At 41.3% G+C, this 24,131-nt stretch overlaps 1 protein-coding gene across 1 annotated transcript; it reads right to left on the bottom strand.

The window, feature by feature from the left end:
* Positions 1-1,563: 1,563 nt before the first annotated feature.
* Positions 1,564-14,253, bottom strand: LOC123243103 (chymotrypsin-like elastase family member 2A). Its single transcript, XM_044671283.1, has 8 exons — positions 14,214-14,253; positions 13,040-13,128; positions 9,330-9,427; positions 7,438-7,566; positions 5,223-5,359; positions 3,929-4,074; positions 2,299-2,451; positions 1,564-1,634 (listed from the first exon to the last, which is right to left on the bottom strand). The coding sequence occupies exons 1-8, from the start codon at positions 14,251-14,253 to the stop codon at positions 1,617-1,619; spliced, it is 810 nt and encodes a 269-aa protein (XP_044527218.1). The 3' UTR covers positions 1,564-1,616.
* Positions 14,254-24,131: the final 9,878 nt, after the last annotated feature.

The raw sequence follows: 24,131 nt of genomic DNA, 5'->3' as shown, positions 1-24,131 counted from the left end.
TGGGATTAAGTGATTTGCCCAGGGTCATATAGCTAGGAAGCATCTGAGGTCAAATTTGAACTCAGGTCTCCTGACCCCAGGCCTGGTGCTCTATCCACTGTGCTATCTAGTTGCCCTTGAACCCTCTTGTTTTACAGAGGAGAACCTAAAACCCAGTGAAAAATGACTGATTTGCCCAAGGTCACCTAAGAAACAGAGCAGGGATTCAAACCTACATCCTTCAATTCTAGACCTAGTACTCTTTCTACTTTATTGTATTGTTCTTCTGAAATAATAATAATAATAGCTAGCATTTATATAGTACCTACTATGTGCTAGTTGCTCCACACTTTATAAATATTACCTTATTTCATCCCCACAATAACTCTGGGAGGTAGATGATATTATTATCTCCATTTTACAGTGGAAGAAACTGAGGCAGAAAGAGGTTAAGTGACTTGCCCAGGGTTACACAGCTAATAAATGTCTGAGGCCAGATTTGAACTCAAGAAGTCCCTGAGTTTTCCTGACTCCAAGTCCAGTGAGTGCTCTATCCCCTGTGCCGCCAGCTGCCTAATGGTTGGTAACGTTGTCCTTTGTATTCAAAGAGGACCAAAATGACATCACCGTGATGTCTTTTGACTTGAGCATAAATTGGATTTAAGTGAGGCAAAGTTGCATAAAATCTCAGTCTCATTCTTTCTTTCAGAGGTCAATGGGGTTTTTAGAGAAGACTGGTACCTCTGATGTGAGGATTTATTGAGTTGCCTAATGTATTGTTTCTTGAAAAGCCTCAGCTAATGTGGGTATTGAGTGGTCCTCCGGAATGTTGAAATCAGACTAGAAGGGGATTATGACAAGAACTACAGGAGCCACCTCAATGCTGCTTGGGACCCAAGGGCCAGTTTTCCTCCAGGGTCCCTGTGTGAAAGGGAATTTTTGATTCCCAGGCAACTTGAGAGACTTTGATTGGTTTCTGAGATGTGATAAACCAGCCCACATTGAAAGGAAGGAGAAACCAGAGAGACAGGAAGTGACATGGAGAAAACTGATTATAGCCAGCTGAGAGCATTCTGATTCACTTCTGCTGCCCCGGTGGCTCTTGGTGAGGGAGGACTTCTACATTGGTGTCTCTGCATTGGAGAATCTTCTGCTTTGGAGGGATTGTTCTGCCTTGGAATTTTGTGTTGGAGATGGATTCTGTGCTGATAAGACTCTTGCTGAAGAGATTACTGTGACTTCTGGTTGGAGATCAGGACCTGAGGGAGCCTTTGTTGGAGTTGAACTGGATTTCTTTGGATCGGGCAATTATAGGGTATTTAGCGAGGCAATATTTTCTACCTCCTTCCTACATTTCCCTCTTTACTTTATCTACCCTGTTGTAATAAAGCTACTAAAGCTACTAACATACTCATAGTTTAGTTTTGAATTTTTATAAATGGCGACCACAGTAATTCTTTTTAACTCATAAATTTAGTCAAACCATTTTTAACCCTTACACCTGGAAGTGAAGAACGTGATGGTTGACTAAGAAACCACTCATTCTCCATCTGTTTGATTCATGTTACATCCATTTTATTTCTTTTTGCCTTTAGAGTCTTGCCAGGGTTTGGGTCCATTTCCCAGGGTTCCTGTGTTTAGTTTTCTTTCATCACCTGCAGAAAATACAAGAGAATATCTCCAAGTTAAACTGAGGAGTTCAAAAAGAAAGGAGTTTTTATAGAATTTCCTCTGTTCTATAATCTTGTCTGTTAATAGCAGATGTCCCAACATGGCAGCCAGCTATATACCCTAAGGATTTTGAATATTTTCAGAGACTTGGAGAGTGGGCAAGAAATAATTCCAGTTTTCATTTATTACTTTTTTTTTTAAAAACTTTTACCTTATATCTTAGAATAAATACTGTGTATTGGATCCAAGGCAGAATTGTGGTAAGGGCTAAGCAATGGGTGTTAAGTGACTTGTCCAAGGTCATACAGGTAGGATGTATCTGAGGCCAGATTTGAACTGTAGACCTCCCATCTCTAGGGCTGGCTCTCAATCCACTGCCCCCCTAAGCTTCTTTTTAATTCCAAAATGCCCCACTTCAAGGAGCTCTGTCGATCTGTGTTCTAAGATCTCTTCTAGCTCTAATGTTCTTTGGTTCTTTTATCTGATTCATTTCCCTCCCTTCCCTTAGAAGGAACTCCTTAGCTACCAGGCAAGGATGGCTGCCCTTAAGACTTAATGTACCATCTTTTCACAATGTCTTCATGTTATGTCTAGGAAGCAGAGCAGGGTTTAGGCTCTGGTTCTGGGAAATAGGTGGAAGCCTCTTACCTTACTGATCCAAGCATTGTAGTTGGAGACCCGGGTGAAGACAGAGGGTTTGCGGTAGTAGTTGCAGCCCAGTGCTGAGCCGAAGCTCACGACGCCATGTACTTCCCAGTGCCCATCATCTGCCTGGCAGTTCAGTGGGCCACCAGAGTCTCCCTGAGGGGAACCCATGGTTCAGTTAGATTGGCTTAAGGATATTTGGGGACAATTTCTGAAACAGACACATGTTGGCTTTTCTAATAAGCTCATATGTCGCTACAACACAAATCCTTATTTAATGTATTTGATTGTAATCTAGAACTCCCAGCTCTGGAAACAGAGGCACCCATTGGAGAGGTCTGCTCCAGCATGGATAGACTCAAAAGTGAGGACTGAGTGGTATTTGTTTTGTCCTTCAAATAGCATCATGATAGAGCTTCACCAGGGACAGACATACCCCTGAGCAGAGAGAACAGGTCTGTGCTTTGAAGAATGTGAAAGAGTCCCTTGCCCTTACCTATCTCCCTCACCAGGAGGCCTGAAACCATGCCTGTGATTCACCATTCCTTTGTAAATAGGTTTGAAGTGTTAATAATTTAAGGAAATGTCTCACCAAGCATTATCAGCCATTAACACCAGAAATATAGAGTGTAGGACCATAGTTTGAGAGCTGGATAGCACCTTCATTGTTGTTGTTCAGACATTCAGTAACATCCAATTCTTTGTGACCCCATGGACCACAGCTATCCATGGAGTTTTCTTGGCAAGGATCCTGGAGTAGTTTACCATTTACTTCTTTAGTGGATCCTTTTGTCAGGCAAGCAGAGGTTAAGTGACTTTCCCAGGGTCACACAGCTAGGAAGTATCTGAGGCTGGATTTGAACTCAGATCTTTCTGACTCCAGGTCAAGTGCTCTTAACCACTGAGTCACAGGACCTTAGAGGTCTTCTACTCCAACCCCTTTATTTTACAGTTAAAGAACTGGAGATTTGGGGTGGTTAAGTGACTTACTCACCATCACAGGGTAATAACTATGACAATGGTAATGATTACTGACATATATCCCTTTCAAGTCTGTGAAATACTTTACACACATCATCTCATTTAAGCCTTAGAATAATCTTGTGAGGGAGAATCTACAGGCATTTATTGTTTTAATTTTACAGATGAGGAAACTAAGACTCAGTGAGATTAAATGATCTAACCCTAAACTGTCATACTGTAAATGACAGAGGCAGGATTTGGACCAAGGTCTTCTCAACTCCAAGTTCAGGAATTTTTCTACTTTAGTCCTCTTAGTCATGGGATTTTGGTTGTAATGATGGAAAAGACCTCAGAGGCCACATGATTCAATTTGGCCCATAATCAGAAGGTCTGAAATAACTTAAAGTAAAAACAATTGATCCATAAAATTACAACTAATGAAAAAAAAATTCCTCATTTTTCAAACAGGAAACTGAAACCTGGGAGGTTGCTTAAGATCATATAAGCAATAAGCAACAGGGAGGGTTTGGACCCAGATTCCAATCCCTTGGCTAGTCAGTTTCTCATATCTGGAATGAAGCAAGCGTGACCCTGCCTGTGTGGCTCATTTCTGGTCAGAGAATTGGGTTATAGATGGCAGAGGGGAGATTTGCCCATTTTCCACACTTACATTGCAACTGGAGATCACTCCATCACCACCAGCACACACCATGTTGGTTTTCACTGAGCTGCCCCACCAGCTGGGGAGGGAACAGGTGGCATAGTCTACCACTAGCAAGCGACCCTGCTGCAAGATATCTGGGAGAGCTCCATTGGCTGGAAGGAGATCAGAGGCAGAGAGAGTTAATAGGGAGGAGGTTTTAAGAGAAAGATGTGGCTCTAGAAATTAGAGAAGCCTCAAATGATTGAGTGAGGAGGAAGAAGAGGAGAAGGAGAAGGAAATTGGGGGAGGGAGAGAGACCTGCCCAAAGTTACCTAGATAGTGAATGGGGGAACTGAGACTCAAACCCAGATCTGAAAAACCAATGCTCTTTGGATCCTCAGAGTCAGGAAAATATCCTTCAAATACCCCCACTATGATTTTCTTGGATGTTACAAAACAACTGCTATACTAGTAGCTTATTCTTCTGTGGTACCTTAAGGCTTGGAAAATTCTTTCCTAATGACTGGCCCATGAGGGAGATTGAAAATATTATTATCCTTATTTTATAGATGAGGAAATTACATCTCAGAAGGAAGTAACTCTTTAACAGTTACAGCTAGTGAATGGCAAAGCAGGGATGTGAATCCAAATTATCTTTCTCAAAATCAGAGGATTCTAGATTTACAACTAGAAATAAACTTACATCCATAGAATAGACTGACTCTGAGGAAACTGAGACATGGAGAACTTATATGACTTTTCTAGGGTCACGCAGTGTCTGTGGCAAGATTTGGATGGATACTTATTAGCCCTGTGGCCCTAACAAGCCACTTAAATGATCTTATCTGGTGTGTAAAATTGGGACAGTAAGACCTGTATTACTTATGTTATAGGCTTATTGGGATGATGAAATGAGATAAAGTCCTTTGCAGACTTTAGAAGCCCAAAAAAGAAAATTTCAATTATTTCTTTCTATTGATCTGTCTATATATCTATCTTTCTGTTGTTCATTCTTCGTTGTTTTTTTTCTTCAGAGGACCAAAGAGAACCACTGACATCGCAGGGTGAAGTCTTGCCTTGGGAGTGAGTTGGATTTTAGTGAGGCAGAATTTCACCAAATTGTCAGCCTCGCTCTCTCTTCCAGAGTCGTCAAGGTCCAGTGGCAAGACAAAACTCATGATGAGTGCCAGTGGTGCAGGATAGAGTGGATTATCTTGGATTCTTCCGTGTCCATTGATAAAGGGTAGGAACTGACTCGTTCTCCTCCTGGCCCACTATCCTGCTGTCTCCCTCCCACCCCCCAATCTGGGCTCTCACTTACTTTGCAGCCGTCCCCAGCCTGTGACATAGCAGACAGAATTGTTGGGCAGGATTGTGCCAGCAGGAGGCAGGCAGCCCAGCTGAATCTCATCGGTTAGAGATACAGAGTTGGCCAGTTTGAGCAGGGCGATGTCATTCCTGAGTGTGGTTGAGAGAAAAGAGAGCATCTAGGATCTGGGTGGCCTCTTCCCAGCTTTCTTCCCCTTTCTGACCTGAGTGGGACCCCAATGAAACTCAGCCAGCATCTGGGCCAGAGTCATGTGTCTTCCTGCATGAATTCTGCCTGGATTAATGAAGTCATACCTCACTTCAACTCTTATACACACACACACACACACACATACGAAGGAATGAGGTACGACTTGCATTGTTGCAGGGAGTACCGGTATCCATGGGCTCAACGATCCCCAGGAATGTGGGACTTGGAGTAATGGTGATCTCTAAGCACTTAGAGAGGAATATTTGGAAGATGATTGGAGACTGTCAGATCAGTGGGTCTCCCTGGCTCTTATTTCTTCCTTCTCAAGTCTATCCTTCAGGCCATGGCCAAATAAACATGGCTTCCAAATTCCTGCTCAGAGACTTTCAGTGAAGAACTCTTCCTTAGTCAATCACATACCCTCAAAGGGAACATGGAAGCCATCGAGAAGTGTGGGACTCAAATGCCACATGTGGACTAGCAACATTCCTCAGTGCAACTCACACCAACTTAAACCAAATTCATTGGGAAATAATTGGGAACCAGAAAAAAAAAATACAGTTTAACATAGACAATGTTAATTTATGGTTTTCTAAGGCAATATGCCCCTGAAGATGTGTTTATATTTGAGGCCACTGAAAATTTCTAAACCATCAAGAGTTCAACATAACAGGAGGCAGTATGACATAGAGGAAAGCCTGTGGATCCTAGGGAGCTCTGGCCTAAGGGTCAAAGGACCTGAATTCTAATCCTGCCTTTGTCACTTTCTACCGTGTGGACAAATTATTAAACATCTCTATGCATATGAGGGCATTGTAATAGATGGGCTCTAAGGTCTCTCTAGCTTTTTGTGGTAAGGATACTATGACTTCCAGGGTTAGGGGCTTGTTACATTTGCAGGTAGAACTCATTCCATTTTCGGAGAGTTTCAGGGTGAGAAAGTTGTCTTCTTATAGTGAGTCTAAATGAGATTATTTAGAACTCTTTTCACCCCTCCTCCTGCTACAGCACCCTACCTGGTTTCTTTCCAGAATCAGCACGTCTTTTTTTCTGCAGGAAGCCTTTCCTAGTCACCCTAGCTGCTAGTATCTTTATTTTTTTTTTAAACCCTCACCTTCCATCTTGGAGTCAATACTGTGTATTGGCTCCAAGGCAGAAGAGTGGTAAGGGTAGGCAATGGGGGTCAAGTGACTTGCCCAGGGTCACACAGCTGGGAAGTGTCTGAGGCCACATTTGAACCTAAGATCTCCCATCTCTAGGCCTGGCTCTCAATCCACTGAGCTATCCAGCTGCCCCCAGTGCCTTTACTTTTAAGATTACCTTGCATTGACTTTCTTTCTCTATCTTATATGTACCTAGTTACTTGCATGTTTATTTTTCCCGTTTGTCCCTCCTGGCCCATAGAAAAAGTTTAGTGAAGGTTTGTTGACTGACTTCCAGAAGACAGACCTTCAGATATATAAATAAAGCATTTTAAAATGCTTCAAATATTTGGGGGAAGTGACTACATCTCCCCAAAGTTTTCTCAAAGCTGAACATTTCCAGCCAGCAAGTGTTCCTTGCTTGGAGTTAAGCAAATGGAAGATTATTGATCAGATGTGTTCTGCAGAAGGTGCTTTTCCACAAAAGGCTTGAATTGGTTGGCTCTCTCTCACCTCCGAGATTCTGTGATTCTCTGCTACCCAGTCTCCTTCCTATCTAGTTTCCCTCATTGGAATGTTCTCCAATTTGCCAATGTCCTTCCTAAAGTCTGGCACTAGAGATGACCTCTGATCCAAGGTCTGTCCAGTGGGATTATCACTGATCTTATTATAGATATCTTCCCACATTCTTTACATCTGTATTCTCATTAACTAAGCATTTTCTGATCTGAGTTCATCAGTTCCATCCCAAGGAGGTTAAGGCACTACCTAGAGGACATCTTCTTCCCAAGAGATTGGCTAGTTCTTCCTTTCTGCCTTCTACTAGAGCCCCTCCTCTCCTCCCAACTTCAAAGGAGAAAATACCCTTAAGGTACCCATTGGAAAGCTTGTTAGAGTTCCAGTCCTCATGGACCACACTCTTTGAAACACTGACAGTAAGGGATCCTTCCTCGTTAGTGGACAGGCTGTGTCTCCCAAGCACCACTTGGTAGGTTCGAGAAGAGCTGCAGAAACAAGAAGGGATAGGAAGAGAGGATCAGCTGTGTTCGGAGTGAAGGTCATCGGTATTGCAGTTTCCACATCTGGAACCCATCTTTGACCCACACAGGTCAAAGAGGCCTGCTGCAGAGGGCTTGTGACAATTTATAATGGCAGGACAGACCATTTGGTGTGCTCTTGCCCTGGGTTTTCTTCAGTCATCCTGGGGAAGAGAGGCTGAATCGAATAAGTGGGTCATTGACTGACATTTGAGTTTTCCAGAGACCATCAGTTAATAAGTCTCTTTTAGCCTTGGCCTAGGCATGACGAGGATATAAAAGAAATGAGGGAAAGAAAGAGGTAAGAAAAGAGAGGGAGAGGGAGAGGGAAAGAAAGAGAGAAAAAGAGAGAGAGAGAAAGGTAGGAAGAGAGAGAAAGAGAGAAAGAGATAGGAAGAGGGAGAGGGAAAGAAAGAGGTAGGAAAAGAGAGGGAGAGGGAGGGGGAAAGAGAAAAAGAGAGAGAGAGAAAGAGGTAGGAAGAGAGAGAAAGAGATAGGAAGAGAGAGGGAGAGGGAAAGAGGTAGGAAAAGAGAGGGAGAGGGAGAGGGAAAGAAAGTGAGAAAAAGAGAGAGAGAGAAAGAGGTAGGAAGAGAGAGAAAGAGAGAAGGAGAGGGAAAGAAAGAGGTAGGAAAAGAGAGGGAGAGGGAGAGGGAAAGAAAGAGAGAAAAAGAGAGAGAGATAGGAAGAGAGAGGGAGAGGGAAAGAGAGAGAGAGATAGGAAGAGAGAGGGAGGGGGAGAGGGAAAGGGAAAGGGAGAGAAGGGAGGATATTATATTTTTCCTCTTTCTTGACATGAGTAATACTATTTAATAACATGCCTCCATTTTAGCATAAATGGGCAGCCACATCTAACTCTGTTTTGCCTGGTTATGGAAGAAGCCAATTAAAAGACACGAGCTCTGTCTCAGATCCCGAAGGCCAATGACAGTGTAACATTCGGCAGTATCTAGCTCTTCTTCTGAAATACAAACTATCCCCCAAGACCAGTGGCTAATTGGTTGGGAACACAGCATGGAAATGTGTTTTCTTCCTGCTATAAATATTGGTGAGGAAATGGCTTGTGTTTAGAAGCCCACTTGCACTATAAAGATTCTCTTCTCAATGTACCAACTGATATTTCTTCCTGCGTTTGGAACTATAAGTGAAATAAAGCCTTTTTTTCCCTCCCTAAAGAAGCAACTTTAATTTCCCACAGATTTAAAAGATACTTTTGCTACGTAGTTTGTGTATATTTCTATGAGTTTATACTTTTCATTTATATGAAATTCCACATAATGTGATTTTAAAGTGATACGTTTAGTAGAGTATCTATTACATTTTTTAAAAATTAAAAAATTTAAAAAAACCCCATTGATTAGCCCTCTTCTGCCTTAAAACCATACATAGTATTGATTCTAAGGCAGAAGGTGAGGGTTTAAAATTTTTTGTTCCTTTTTTTTGAATGTACAGTATAGGAAGCAAAATTAAGATTATAATTAAAAAATGTTTTCCCCTCTGTAGTAATTTGTAGTGAGGCTCAAATGGCAAAGAAAGCCCTTTTCACTGATTTGTAACCCAAGTCTCAGACAGTAGTTGTTTTTTTCTCCCTGACAACAGAATTCAGTGCACATTAGGTAAGTGACTATTTTCAAAGTTCATTTAGAGTTCAATTTAAATAGACACCCTGCCCCAAAACAAGCGTTTGCAAATGGTGGGGAGAAGGGACAGAGAGGAGTCTTCAAGCACTTACCTGATGCAGTGAGCGGCAGTCATTACCCAGTTGTTGGCTATCAGGGTTCCCCCACAGGTGTGTCTCCACCCACTAGTGGAAAGATACTGAAGAGAGACCTGAGAGAAAACAGATGATAAACCTGCTGGGAAATCTAGGTCTATGTCAATCCGTTAGCCAAAAAAACATTTATTAAATGCCTACTATGTGCCATGTTTTGTGTTAAATGCTGGAATACCAAAAGGAAAAAAAAAGCAAAAAACAGTCCCTGCCCTCAAGGAGCCTGCCATCGAATAGGGGAGACAATATGTGAATAAATATGTACAATAAGCTATAGACAGGTTAAAAAGGAAATAATTAACAGAGGGAAGGCACTAGAATTAAGAGGGGTTGGGAAAGGCTTCCAATAGAAGATGAGACTTCAGTTGGGATTTTTTTTTTAACCCTTACCTTCTGTCTTGGAGTCAATACTATGCATTGGCTCCAAGGCAGAAGAGTGGTCAGGGCTAGGCAATGGGGGTTAAGTGACTTGCCCAGGGTCACACAGCTGGGAAGTGTCTGAGGTCAGATTTGAACCCAGGACCACCCAATCTCTAGGCGGGGCTCTCAATCCACTGAGCCGCTCAGCTGCCCCCTTCAGTTGGAATTTAAAGAATGCCAGGGAAGCCAATTGGTGGAGATGAGGAGGGAGAGCATTTCAGGCAAGAGAGATTGGCAGAGAAAATGCCTGGAGCCAAGAGATGGGGTGCTTTGTTGGAAGAAACCAAGAGGCCAGTGTCACTGGTTCAGAGAGCATGTGTTGGGAAGTAAAGTGTTGGAAGACTGGAAAGGTACCAGTGGGCTAACTTCTGAAGGGTTTTGGATGCCAAGAAGAGGTTTGTATATTTGGTCCTGGAGGTGATAGAGAACCATTGGAATTTATTGAGTAGAGGGAGCTGGGGGTGCCAAGGTCAGACTTGTACATCAAGAAGATAAATTACGTTCTTAAATGGAGGCTGGATTAGAGAGGGGAGAGACTTGAAGTAGGCTATTTAGTCCAGGTATGAAGAGATGAGGGCCTGCACCAGAGTGGTACCATCCACTTTTCTCCTTCTCCTCCTTTACCAAATAAGATTCTCTTTTCTCTGAGAGTTGGGGCTGTGGTCTCTTAGCTATTTGGTTTTGTATTACAAATCAGGCATTTAACTTAATTATTCAAGGCCAAGTTCTTCAATATCTTCCTTCTTTGCACTAGCCAGCTCCCTTCTCCTTTCCCTTTCTTCTTTCTCCAATCCTCCCTTTGCTGCCAACTCTTTCTGGTGACATCCCTGCTCCTTCCTCTTCACTTCTAGACTCTGGAAATCTCTCCTTTCTTCCACACTTTCAGTCATTGTTGTTCATTCCTCTCAGTCACATCTACTTCATCTTGACCCCACTGGGGTCTTCTTGCAAAGATACTGGTGTAGAAACAGGGTTAAGTGATGTGTCCAGAGTCACATAACTGGTAAGTGTCGGAGGCCAGATTTGAACTCAGGAAGAGGAGTCTTCCTGACTCCATGCCCAGTGCTCTATCAACTGGACTAGTCCTTCCTTTTTTTATTTTCATTTTTATTTTTATTTAAACCCTTACCTTCTGTCTTGGATACAATACTGTGTATTGGCTCCAACGTAGAAGCATGATAAGGGCTAGGCAATAGGGGTCAAGTGACTTGCCCAGGGTCACACAGCTGGAAAGTGTCTGAGACCAGATTTGAACCTAGGACCTCCGGTCTCTAGGTCTGGCACTCAATCCACTGAACTACCTAGCTGCCCCCTTTCCTTTTATATAAGCTCAGGCCCCTTACCCAATCAGAGCAGACTTCGTAAGGATACTTCATTGAAATGTCTTTAATTGACTCATGGAGGTGTCCAGACCTAGTTAGCAATTAAGATGAGTTCTCACCGGATAAATGTATCAGACTTTAGCATCCTGGCAATTACTTTAAATGGGGATGGGATGATTTGGTTGATTAATTCAACTGATCCCACCTTACATTCTCTATGAACTCTATGCACCCTTGAGGCCTACCTGGGTGTCTAATCTGGTGAATACAGATTATTTTTAGGTTCCAGATAGCTATAAACCAAGTCTGGGACATTCAAGGCAGATTCCAAGGAAGAAAAAGATGGAGGATATGTGAGAGCCAGGTCAGAAGCTTACAATCAGGCAAAGAACTAGATGGAACACTCTAATCAAACTAAAGAGATTGGTCAAAGCCAGAGCCTTTCAAGACTTCCTGCTTTCATAATATCCAGTGACTAACTTCCTAGATCTGACTGGCCACTGGAAGAAGACTCAGGCAATTGACATGGAACAACTTACTACCCTTGGAAGATTGGGCCATGCTGGAATCCTGTATGAAAACCCTTGAAATCAGTGAGCTACTCAATGGGTTTTTGTGGTCAGCATGGGGGTTAGAGCCCAGTGTAACGACTCAAAGCTCTGGGAAATGTGAGGAGGAAAGTGGCTGAGTCATTGTTCAGATCAAAATACTATAACTCCATTGAAAAAAATCCTCACTTTTGGTCCTAATTACAACTCTTGAGACAGAATGGCAAAGGCTAGGCAAATGAGGGTTAGGTGACTTGACCAGGATCACACAGTTAGGAAGTATCTGAGACCCAATTTGAACTCAGGAACTCCAGTCCTGGCACTCTTTCCACTGAGCTACCTAGTTGCCCCTCTTCCTCCACTTAAAAAACAAAACAGGTATTTTGTTTCTGTCTTAGAATCAACACTAGGTATTGGTTCCAAGGCAAAAGAAATATAAGGGCTAGGCAATTGACTTGCCTAGAGTCAGGCGTCTTGGAAGTGTCTAAGGCCAGATTTGAATCCACTCTATCCACTGGGCCGTCTATCTGTTCCTCTTCTTCTACTTTTTTTTAAAATTTAATTTAAATTTTTTTAAAAATTTAAACCCCTATCTTCCATCTTGGAATCAGTACTGTGTATTGGCTCCAAGACAGAAGAGTGGTAAGGATAGGCAATGGGGGTCAAGTGACTTGCCCAGGGTCTCATAGCTGGGAAGTGTCTGAGACCAGATTTGAACCTAGGACCTCCTGTCTCTAGGCCTGGCTCTCAATCCACTGAGCTACCCAGCTGCCCCTCTACTTCTATTTTTAAAGGTGGTAAGGGATGGCAGAGGGCATGGGGAGGAACAACAATGGCCCAATGGATAGAATGCTAGCCTTGGAAACAGGAGAACTCATCCCACAGCATTAAAGAAGTTTATATGGGAAAGGCTAGTGGGCTCCCCATTCCTCTCTTCCCCCAACACCCCATCCCCTAAATGAAGCAGGACTCAGAAGCTTCCCATCCTACTACTATATTTCTGATTGTCCACAGGTGTTTGAAGGCAATAGTACTGAGTGTTTTGGCATTGGGAAAATCCAGCTGAAGAGAGAACAAGTACTGATAAAGAAAACAATATGATAAAATATTTTTTCTGCCTTAAGTGAAAGATGGCAGCCAACTCTCATCCCCCCGATACATCCTGCTTCCCACTCCAACCGATTAAATCATTAATACAATTACTATACAGCAAAGCCTTGCTAGAACATATTTTTTTGTTTATCGTAGGATAATTCCCTATAAGAGAGATTTTTATCATATTCACAACAGGTGCATTTATAAGAAGACACAGAAAAGCCCCCTTTTACCATGATGTGGGGTACTCTAGCTGGCAACTCTGGGGAGGGGGAGGATTACTGACCTGCCAAGGCCAACTGTTGGGTACCGCATCTTCACCTCCAACCACCCTGCTTCCTTTGGGCTGATAGGTGGGGACCCCACAGCCTAAAACTAAAACATAAGGGGAGAGTTAAAAAGGACAAATGAGATATCAAAGCAACCCGCCCCATTGGCCCACATGCCTTGCCACTAGACCTGTGATGGTGGTATCCATGGACTAGTAGGGACAGTGGGAAGTTGTCTTGACCATCTTCCTGCCTCGAGTCTATACTATGGAAGGGAAGACAGCCAAGAAGAGGAAGAGGTAGTCCCGGTGATAAGAAGATGGATGGCTAGACACCAACACAACGTGACTGCCTGAAGGACAATAATTCACGTTCCTATAACACATTAAAGGTGATCAACTACTTTACTCACCACTCACTCCCTTTGACATAGATAGTACACAAATTATGATCCCCATTTTACAGGGAGGGAAACTAAGGCACAGAGAAGGGGAGAAGTGATTTGTTCACTTTCTCACAGCTAGTAAATAGCAATCTGGGATCTGAACCTGGGTTACTCCTGATTGGAAGTCTCATCTAAGGCAGTATGGTGTAATGGAAAGATACTGAATTTGGAATCAGAGAAATTGGCTTGAATTCTGGCCCTGTTGCTTCTGACCAGTTTTTTTTTTTAAACCCTTACCTTCTGTCTTAGTTCAATTAATATCCATTGTATCAGAATCAATTCTAAGACAAAAGAGAAGTCAAGGCTAGGTGATTGGAATTAAGTGACCTTTCCAGGGTCACATGGGTAGAAAGTATCTGAGGTTTGATTCGAACCCAGGACCTCCTACCTCAAGACCTGACTCTCAATTCATTGAGTCACTTAGCTGCCTCCTCCTCAATAATATTTAATAATTTGAAGGGATCCTAACACAAAATATTTGAGAACTGCTGGGTTAGTGGATAGATATCTGCCCTTAGAAACAAGAAATCCTCAATTCAAATTCTGTCTTAGATACTTACTTTGTGTCTTTGGGAAAATCTAACATTTCTATGTCTTAGTTCTCTCAACTATAAAAGGAGGAGATTGGACCCAATGATCTCTAAAGTCTCTTCCTGTTCCAAATCTGATAATTTTACCTTTTTGCCTATGCTACACTATATTCTTTGTTACCTGCTTTTCCCACTCTTCCCAGACATAAATTTTACCTCCAGCCACCAGCACTGAGACCAACAGGAGTCCAAACATGGTGCCTCTGTAGATTTCCTCTAAGGCTGTTTTCCTTAGGGAAGGTCCTACTTAAATTATCAGCCTCTTCTTATCGGCCCAAAGATATGTGCAGAACACAAATGGGGTTTTTCTCAGGACTCAAGGGAAAAAAAATTTGTGTCCTTCCCAACATCTGCTACCCACTTCCTTGGAAATATTTAAGCAAAACATTGGAACGGGGCCTTCACATTCAGATGCCAAAACAAAATACTTTTTATATCTTTGAAAATATGTATGAAAAAGAAGATTAACGAATTGGGCATATATTAAAAAAAAAACTAAATGAACAGATTGGTAAGCCTAAAGAATCACAAAGGAAATTTGAAAATTAGGGTAGAAATAAAACTGGAGATAAAGATTAATAAGGCAAAGATTTTTTTAAACCCTTACCTTCCATCTTGGAATCAATACTATGTTGAAGGCAGAAGAGTGGTAAAGGCTAGGCAATGGGGGTCAAGTGTCTTGCCCAGGGTCACATAGCTGGGAAGTGTCTGAGGTCAGATTTGAACCCAGGACCTCCCATCTCTAGGTCTGGCTCTCAATTCACTGAGCAACCCAGTTGCTCCACAAAGATTTTTTAAAAGACTAAAATAATCGATTACTTAATTTGGTGGAGCAAAAGACAGATGGATAAAAGAAGAAAGAGGAAGAAGGAAGAGGAGGACCCACACTGAAAATCAATAAGGTAAATTCATAATGAATAGCTGAGTTCTTCTAGGGAGGTACTAGCAAGAAAAATGAAGCCAGTGGACCCATCTTCATGTAAATATGGACAACAACGAGAATTCCCAGGGACCTTTACTAACTGTGATATTTATACATAATGGCCATATACCATGGCCAAGAGACTTGCTTTTGCTGAAACTGTATTAAACTGCCTCCTTCCTGAAATTGAAGGCACTCGAAGAACACGTCTCCATATGTCAAATGATTAATGAATTGTTTTTTCAAAACATAGAAGGGTTGTAGCATGAAAAATGGAAGGGGGAAGGATTACCAAACACTTGGAGTTAAGAAACATATGTAAAGCTTTCCCCAAGGGTCGGTGAACTTGGACTATTTTATTTTATTTTATTTTATCTTTTTAAACCCTTACCTTCTGTCTTGGAGTCAATACTGTGTATTGGCTCCTAGGTGGAAGAGTGGTAAGGGTAGGAAATGGGGGTCAAGTGACTTGCCCAGGGTCACACAGCTGGGAAGTATCTGAGCAACTGGACTCTTTTAAAAGGAGGGAGCTGGATTCTCTGAGGGAAAAGCTTCTGTTTGCTTTCTAAGGACTGATACTGTAGTTCCAGAGATTCTGTTGAATGAGAGATCAGCCAGTAAGTGTCAAAGGAAGAGAATAATGGTGACTCCCTGTTGAGAGATTCTTTGGTGGGGGAGGCAGGGAGAGGTGCTTGACACACTTTTAAATATAATCTGAATTATCAATAAGTCGTCACTTTCTTAAGTCCAGACAATCAATAAGACAACAAATCAAGCCTTGATTTTGTAGTTCTTGTCAGTTTTTGAAATCCAGCTAATGAATACTGAGGTAGCTGTCTACCTGTTGTCCAAAACATCAATAGGAAAGTCGACATATAGCCAAAATGTGACAGAACATCTCTTGAGACCTGGCAAAACAGAACTGTTTCATTTCAGTGTCCATATGGACACAAACCATACTTCTAGAATGAACCTAGAAAGCACTGCCAAGTTTATAAAATCTTGGATGAGAAACTGACAACTTCAGGTGGGTATAGGTGGAATTATCTTCCTGATCACCATTAAATGAGTTTCTTAATTTTTTTGTGTGCCATGGACCCCCTCTGCAGCCTGATAAAGCCTATAGGTCCATCCTAAGAACAAAGTTTTTAAATGCACAAAGTAAAATACATTGGATTGCAAAGGAACCAATTACATTTATTTATTATCAATTATATGTAATAACAAATTTCCACATAAGTTTTCTGAAGTTACATAATCCAAATTGTCTCCCTTCCTTCCTTCCTTCCTTCCTTCCTCCCCCTGGAGCTGGCAAACAATTCGATCTTGGTTATATATATATATATACATTATCATGCAAAATGTATTTCTATAGTGTTCATTTTTATGAGTAAATAATCACGTAAAGCTAAAACTCCAAAACAAACCACAAATAAACAAGTGATCAATCACATACTTCCATCTGCATTCTGACTCTCACAGTTCTTTTTCTGGAGCTGGATAGCATTCTTTGTCACAAGTCCTTCAGAATTGTCCAGGATCATTGGACTGCTGAAAGTAGCTAAGTCTACATTATTGCTATTTTTGTGTCTAATGGGAAATCAATTATATTGAAATTATTTTATTTTATTATTTATTATTATTAATGTTTATTGTCTTATTTTATTTTTTAAAAAGTTCATAGCTGTCATTCCCTGATTGATAAATGGTCAAAAGATATAAGTAGGCAGTTTCCGGATCAAGAAATCAAGGCTATTTATAGGCATGTGAAAAAATGCTTTAAATCACTTGTGATTACAGAAGAAAAACAACTGCTTGATCACATGGGTTGATGGGGATATGATTGGGGATATTGACTCTAAACAATCACCCTAGTGCAAATATCAATAATATGGAAATAAGTATAGATCAATGACACATGTAAAACCCAGTGGAATTGCATGTTGGCTACAGGAGGGAGGTGGGGGAAGGGGAGTGAAAGAACGTGAATCTTATAACCATGGAAAAATATTCTAAATTAATTAATTAATTAATTAAAAATTTCAAATAAATCACTTGTGATTAGAGAAATGCTAATTTGAACAACTCTGAGGAACCACCTCACACCAATCAGATTAACTAATATGACAGAAGAGGAAAATGATAAATGTTGGAAGGGGATGTGAGAAAATTGGGACACTAATACCCTGCTGGTGGAGTTGTGGACTGATCCAACCATTCTGCACAACTAAAGGCTTAAAATTGTACATACCTTTTGATCCAGCAATATAACTACTAGGTCTGTATCCCAAAGATATTTTTAAAATTTTACATAAAAAATTTGTACAAAAATATTTATAGCAGCTCTTTTTGTGGTAGCAAAGAATTGGAAATTGAGGTGATGTCCATCAGTTGAGGAATGGGATATGTGGATTACTGTAAGTATATATTATGTGTGTGTGTGTGTGTGTGTGTGTGTGTGTGTGTGTGTGCTATAAGAAATGACGAGAAGGATGATTTCAAAAAAACCTAGAAAGACCTACATGAACCTAGAAAGACCTACATGAACTGATGCAAAGTGAAGAAGGCAGAGTCAGTAGATCATTATACAGCAACAGCAATATTGTATGATGAACAATTGTGAACTACTTAGTTATTCTTAGCAATACACTGATCCAAGAAAATCCCCAAAGGGTCATGGCAAAAAATGTCATCTGCCTTCAGAAAAATAACTGTTGGAGTCTGAATGTAGACCAAAACATACTATATTTTACTTTCTTCAATTTTTTCTTCAAGTTCTCTTCCACAAAATGACTAATATAGAAAAATATTTTATATCATTGCACAGGTAAAAGCCACATCAGATTGCTTACCATCTCAGGGGATGGGGAATGAAGGAAGGGAGGGAGAGATAGGGAGAATTTGGCTCAAAAAACCCCAAACCCAATGAAGACCAGGGGAAAAAAAGTTCATGGTTCCCACTAGGAGCACAACAGCAGCCCTTAAGAAGACCAAGTTGTCCTCAAGGGAGCCTTTTGTATGGACTCTCAGATTAGGCAGAAAAGTCAATCAAAAAGTCCATTTTATCATGTTCTTGAGTCCTATATAATCATGTTTAGAAGTGGAGAGCAAAGCCCCCCATCATTCACCATCATACATTTCCAGACATAAGTTCACCAGTTCCCTCTTTTGACAATAGGCAGAGAAGGCTCTGAAGATAGGGCTCCCATTGGCCTGGCCCCCTATTAACATGTGTCTGGTGAATATGACCAAAGAGGGTTTAAATTGAAAAAGAGGTGGAAGGAAACTATATAACAAAGGGAAGCTAACAGTGTAGAAAGAGGGATGTTGCTTTCAGTCATTTTTTAAGTCATGGCCAACTCTTCATGACCCCATTTGGGATTTTCTTGCCAAGATGCTAGAATGGTTTGCCATTTCCTTCTCCCTCTAATTTTACAGATGAGGAAACTGAGGCAAGCAGAGTTAAGTGACTTGCCCAAGGTCATCCATATAATAAGTCACTGAAGCTACACATTTGAGCTCAGGAAGATGAGTGTTCCTGACTCTTAAGTTTGATGCTCTATCCACTGTGCCATCTAGCTGCCCTAGAAAAATATTAGACATTTATTTATAGAAGAAAAAAATTCAAGAATCACACCCAATGATAATGAAAAAAGCAAACAAAGATGGCTGTCATGGGTAACAAGGAATAATGAACCAGATATCCTGATGCTTGCAAGATGCAAATTTGACCTTCTAGGAATCACTGAAATTCCAAAGGGACAATATATGCAAATGATTTTGCAACCCTTAAAGGGACATATCAATGTTAGCTATTTTCACCAATAGGTTGGTGGCTTCATCAGTTTAGAGAGCTCTTTCTACCAATGGAGGTCAGCAGCTACTCTGCAGCTTTTATATCATCTTAGAGTTGTCTAGGTACCGTAACAGCAGCTTGCCCATGGTTCCACGGCCAGAATGTCAGAAATGGGACTTGAATCCAGATAGTATTATTAGGTGCTTAATAAATGTTTAATTTATTCATTATAATTATTGATTAAATTATTATTAATATCAATTGTCTCCCCATTTTCTTCTCTACCCAACTCTCTCCTCCGAGATTACCTTCTACTTGCACTCTATATATCTTGTAAGAGCAATTTTTTTTGCATGTTGTCTTTTCCATTTGAATATAAACTCCTTGAGGGCAGGAATCTTGTTTTTGCATCTCCAGTGCTCAGACCAGAGCTTGGCACTTTGTAAATGCTTAATGAATGCTAGTAGATTGCTGGGTGCTGCATTAGAAAAAAAGAGAAGACTCAGCGGGCACATAAGAAACACCTTCCAAAATTTGAAGAGCCATCATTCAGAGGAGGAAGCAGCTAAGTGACACAGTGGATAGAGAGCTAGACCCGGAGTCAGGGAGACTCATCTTCATGAGTCCAAATCTGGCCCAAGACCCTTATTAGCTGGGTGACCATGGATAAGTTAATCCTGTTGGCCTCAGTTTCCTCATCTGTAAAATGAGCTGGAGAAGGAAAGGGGAAATTGCTCTAGTATCTTTGCTAGGAAAACTCCAAATGGGGTCACAAAGAGTGGGATATGACTGAAAAACAGCTGAACAACAACAAAACCTGAATTCAAATCTGGTTTTAGGTACTAGCTGTGTGATCTTGGGCAAGTCACTTAACCCTGTTGACCTCAGTTTTCTCATCTGTCAAATGAACTGGAAAAGGAAGGACAAATCACTCTAGTATCCTTGCCAGGAAAACTCCAAACGGGGTCACAAAGAGTGGGATATGACTAAGAAACAACTGAACAACAACAAAACCTGAATTCAAATCTAGCTTCAAACACTTACTAGCTATGTGACTCTAGGCAGGCCATTTAACGCTGTTTGCCTCAGTTTTCTCATCTGCCAAATGATCTGGAGAAAGAAATGACAACCCACTCTTTCTTTGCTAAGAAAAACCCCAAATGGGGTCACAAAAAATCAGACACAACTGAAAAATGACTGCACAACAATAATATGCAGAAGAGAGATGAAATTTGTTCCGTGAGCAGAGTCAGGAGTAATCGTAGACTCGTTTTAAGAGTAGGGATTATTTTATTCTCTGGGAAAGGGATTATTCCCTTTCATTTGGAGCAGTTTGACCTGAAAAAAAAAAGAATTAACTCAACTGGTAAAGGATGTAAGATATTGCCTCTTTCACAGATAACAATAACAATAATAATAATTAAAGCTAACATTTAGGTAGCTCCTACTAGGTATCAGGGACCATGCTAAGTCATTTATAAGTACTAACTCAGTTGATGCTGGGATCAACCATGAAAGATAAGAATGATTAATTCCCCCATTTTGCAGATGAGAAAACTGAGACAAACAGAATTGAAGGATCTTGTCCAGGGTTACATAGCTAGGAAGTGTTTGAGGCTGGATTTGAATGCATGACTTCTTGATTCCAAGCCCAGTGTTCTATCCATTGTGCTAGCTAGTTACCTCAGATGAGCAGTTGGGTGTTGGAAAGGAGAAAGGAGGAGGAAAGGATTTTGGTTTAGTAAAAACTGCTAACATCCAAATGTAAAGAAACAGCTTTCAGGTGGGAAGTGAGTGGTCTGAGGTGCAGAATAGACTGTGGAATAAATACAAAGGCTCAAATCACCTTGAAAAGGATGTAAATAGATGCCTCTTTCTCATGTACCTCAATGGTTTAAAGGGGCAGAGAAATAACTTTTATTTATTAAAAATTGATAAAAATGTAAGTGTGAAGAAACAGTTTTCAAGGACCCATGTGGTGGAGGAGCGCCATTTTGAAAGTTGTTGGATTGCAGGACATGGTGGTCTTTCAGCTTCTCTGGGTTAATCTTTCTCAGTTGCTTTATACATACATCATGTATTATGGAGTCAGGACTCTTCATTATCTTTGTTGCCCTCCTTTGGACACTCTCCAGTTCTCTCAACACCTTTCTTAAACCATGGTACCAGAACTGAACACATCACTCTAGATAAGGTCTGATAAGAGCAGAGCGGGACTATTACTTCTCTGTTCCTGGAAGGTATGTCCTTTCATTCAATCAAATATTGTATTAGCTTTAATTATTTGTTGTTTTTCAGTCGTGTCTGACTCTTCATGACCCCATTTGGAGTTTTCTTGGCAGAGACACTGGAGTGGTTTGCCAGTTCCTTTTCCAGCTCATTTTTCAGATGAGAAAATTGAGGCAAACAGGGTTAAGTGACTTGTCCAGGGTCATACAACTAGTAGAACAGATTTGATGAGTCTTCTTGACTCCAGTCCTGGCACTCTTTCCACTCTTTCACTTAGTTACCCAAATTTAATTATATCTTTGTTTATTTTTCACCATCTGATTCTTCTGAAAGTCCAGGGCTTGTTCATGAGCTAATAAGTTTCTGAGGTTGGATTTGAATTTTGATCTTCTTGACTTCAGTAGCCAAGGTTTTGGGGAGTAAATGTTCTGCTGCTACTTTTAAAGGACATTTCTGTTTTCTTCTTCTTCTTCGTTTCCCCTTACCTTTTGTCTTAGAAATGATATTAAGTATTGGTTCCAAGGCAGAAGGAGAGTAAAGGAATAGGCAATTGGGATTAAAGTGACTTGCCCAGGGTCACACAGCTACAGAATTTTATTTCAAGACATGACTTTGGTGTGAGGGGAATTATTTCCTATGGCTGAGTAATAAAAGGAAATCCATTGGTGAGAGTCCCTGAACCATGGTTTTGAGTGATTAAAGAACAGCAGAGTATCTTGAATCTGGGTCACCTTTTCTTGGGGCCCCAAGTTCGAGAATGGGATGCTCCAGGTACTATATATATTAAGAAAATCTATTCAAGAAGAAGTCAAGAAACTAAAGGAGGAATCTTGGTGGAGAGCTTTTAGGTGAAAATCAATGGAGGCAGAAAGAGAAATAACATTGTCAACAGAGGGTGCTATAGACCATCAGACATTATGTTTTCACTTGGTTCCACCACAAGGGAGAGGAAGAAAAATCGAGCAGTTCAATGGACTAAAAGTCTCTGGAACTCAGGGTTCAAGTCAAGTGTGATTGGGGAAGCTGTAGCCTCACTGTTTCTGAGATTAATCATAGGATTTAGGGGGCTGTTAGGTGATATAGTGGATAGAGTGCTGGGCCTGCTCTCAGGAAGACTCATTTTCCTGAGTTCAAATTTGGACTTAGTCATTTATTAGCTATATGATCTTGGGCAAGTCATTTAACTCTATTTGCCTTTTTAAAAAATCATAGGTTTTGGGGCATTGAGGTGGCTCAGTGGATTGAGAGCCAGGTCTAGAGATTGGGAGGTCCTGAGTTTAAATCTGGCCTCAGACACCTCTTGGCTGTGAGATCCTGGGCAAGTCACTTAAACCCCATTGCCGCTCCCTTACCACTCTTCTGCTTTGGAACCAAAATACAGTATTGATTCTAAGATCTAAAGTAAGAGTTTAAGAAAAATAATAGGATTTAAAATTGGTAGGAAGCAAAATTAGAGGCCATCTAGTTTACCCGATTTTACACAGGAGGAAACTGAGCTCCAAGCAAGTTAAGTGACTTAAGGTCACACAGAGAGTGAACATTAGCTGCACACTGAGGACAGACTGTGGTTGGACAATACCACAATTACTCCTCCTCCTAGCACTCCTCCTCCTACTCCTAATACAGGACAACAATGACAATACTAATTGATATTACTATTTCACTTCAAGATTTACAAAGGAGGGGGCAGTTGGGTAGCTCAGTGGAGTGAGAGTCAGGCCTAGAGACAGGAGGTCCTAGGTTCAAACCCGGCCTCAGCCACTTCCCAGCTGTGTGACCCTGGGCGAGTCACTTGACCCCCATTGCCCACCCTTACCAATCTTCCACCTATGAGCCAATACACCGAAGTACAAGGGTTTAAAAAAAAATTATAAAAAAAAAGATTTACAAAGGAACTTTTTTGTTGCTGTTGTGTTGTTTCAGGTGTGTCTGACTTCTTGTGTGAGAGAGGTTCTCTTAGAATGATTTTCCATTTTCTTCTCCAGCCCATTTAACAGATGAGGAAACTGAGGCAAACAGGATTATGAGACTTGCCTAGGGTCACACAGCCAGGAAATTTCTGAGGCCAGATTTGAACTCATGAAGCTGAGTCTTCCTGACTTCAGGCCAGGCCCAGTGCTTTATCCACTGTGCAACTCAGCTGCCCTAATTTAAGCTTCATAACCCTCCCCCTCGCTCCTGTCCATGAATAATTGCTTGTGAGGTAGACACAATTCCTATTTTACAGGTGAAGAGATTGAGGCTGAGAGGGGTTAAGTGACTTAAGCCCTTTAAATGACTGCTTCCAGTTAAGCTTCAGAGTTTGCTTTGCTGAGATGGAAAAAGGAAGTTTGTTTGGCTTCATGTCAGTTAGTTAAACATTTATTAAGTGCCCCCTCTGTACCAGGCACTGTGCTAAGTGCTTAGGATACAAAAAGGGGCAAACTACAGCACCTGCCCTTAAGGAGCTTCAACAATCAAATGACTACAAACAAACTGTAGAAAGGACAAGTAGGAAATAATTAAGAGAGGGAGTTGAGAAAGGCTTCCTGTAGAACATGGAAGATTGGAACCTGAAGGAAGTCAGGGAGAGGAGGAGGCAGAGATGGGAAGGGAGAACATTCCAGTCAGAGAAAATGCCTGGAGCCCAGAGATGTGTCATGGAATAGCTGGGGAACAATGTCACCAGATCCAAGAGTACTTGACAGGAATATGGGATGAGAAGATTGGAAAGGTAGGAGGGGGTTAGGTTAGGAAGGGCTTTGAATGCTAAGAGGAGCATTTTGGATTTGATCCTGGAGGCCTGCTGCCAAGGAAACTAGGGGAAGGGGGCAAGTGATTTCTTATTTCCCCTGTCAACACCATCCCAAGGTCTCCAGTTGTCCGGGAAGCCTGAGAAAAGGGTCAGGTGAAAACTGATTAGAGACCTGGCTTTGCTTCTGCCTCTCATTTACGGGGTGGAAACCTGGCCCAATATGGTGCTATGGTCAAGGTCCTTGGCAGTGGTGATCAGTGGCCAGTGCTGGGGACTAGGAATGCTGATACACAGAGACTTCTGTTTCTTAGCAGTAGGTAGTGAGTTCCCTAGCAGTCATTGTATTTTTCCTTTCCTTTCCTTTCCTTTCCTTTCCTTTCCTTTCCTTTCCTT

This window comes from Gracilinanus agilis, chromosome 3 (genome assembly GCF_016433145.1).
Source record: "Gracilinanus agilis isolate LMUSP501 chromosome 3, AgileGrace, whole genome shotgun sequence".
Lineage (NCBI taxonomy): Eukaryota > Metazoa > Chordata > Mammalia > Didelphimorphia > Didelphidae > Gracilinanus > Gracilinanus agilis.
This window is presented reverse-complemented; position numbering and strand designations above follow the sequence as displayed.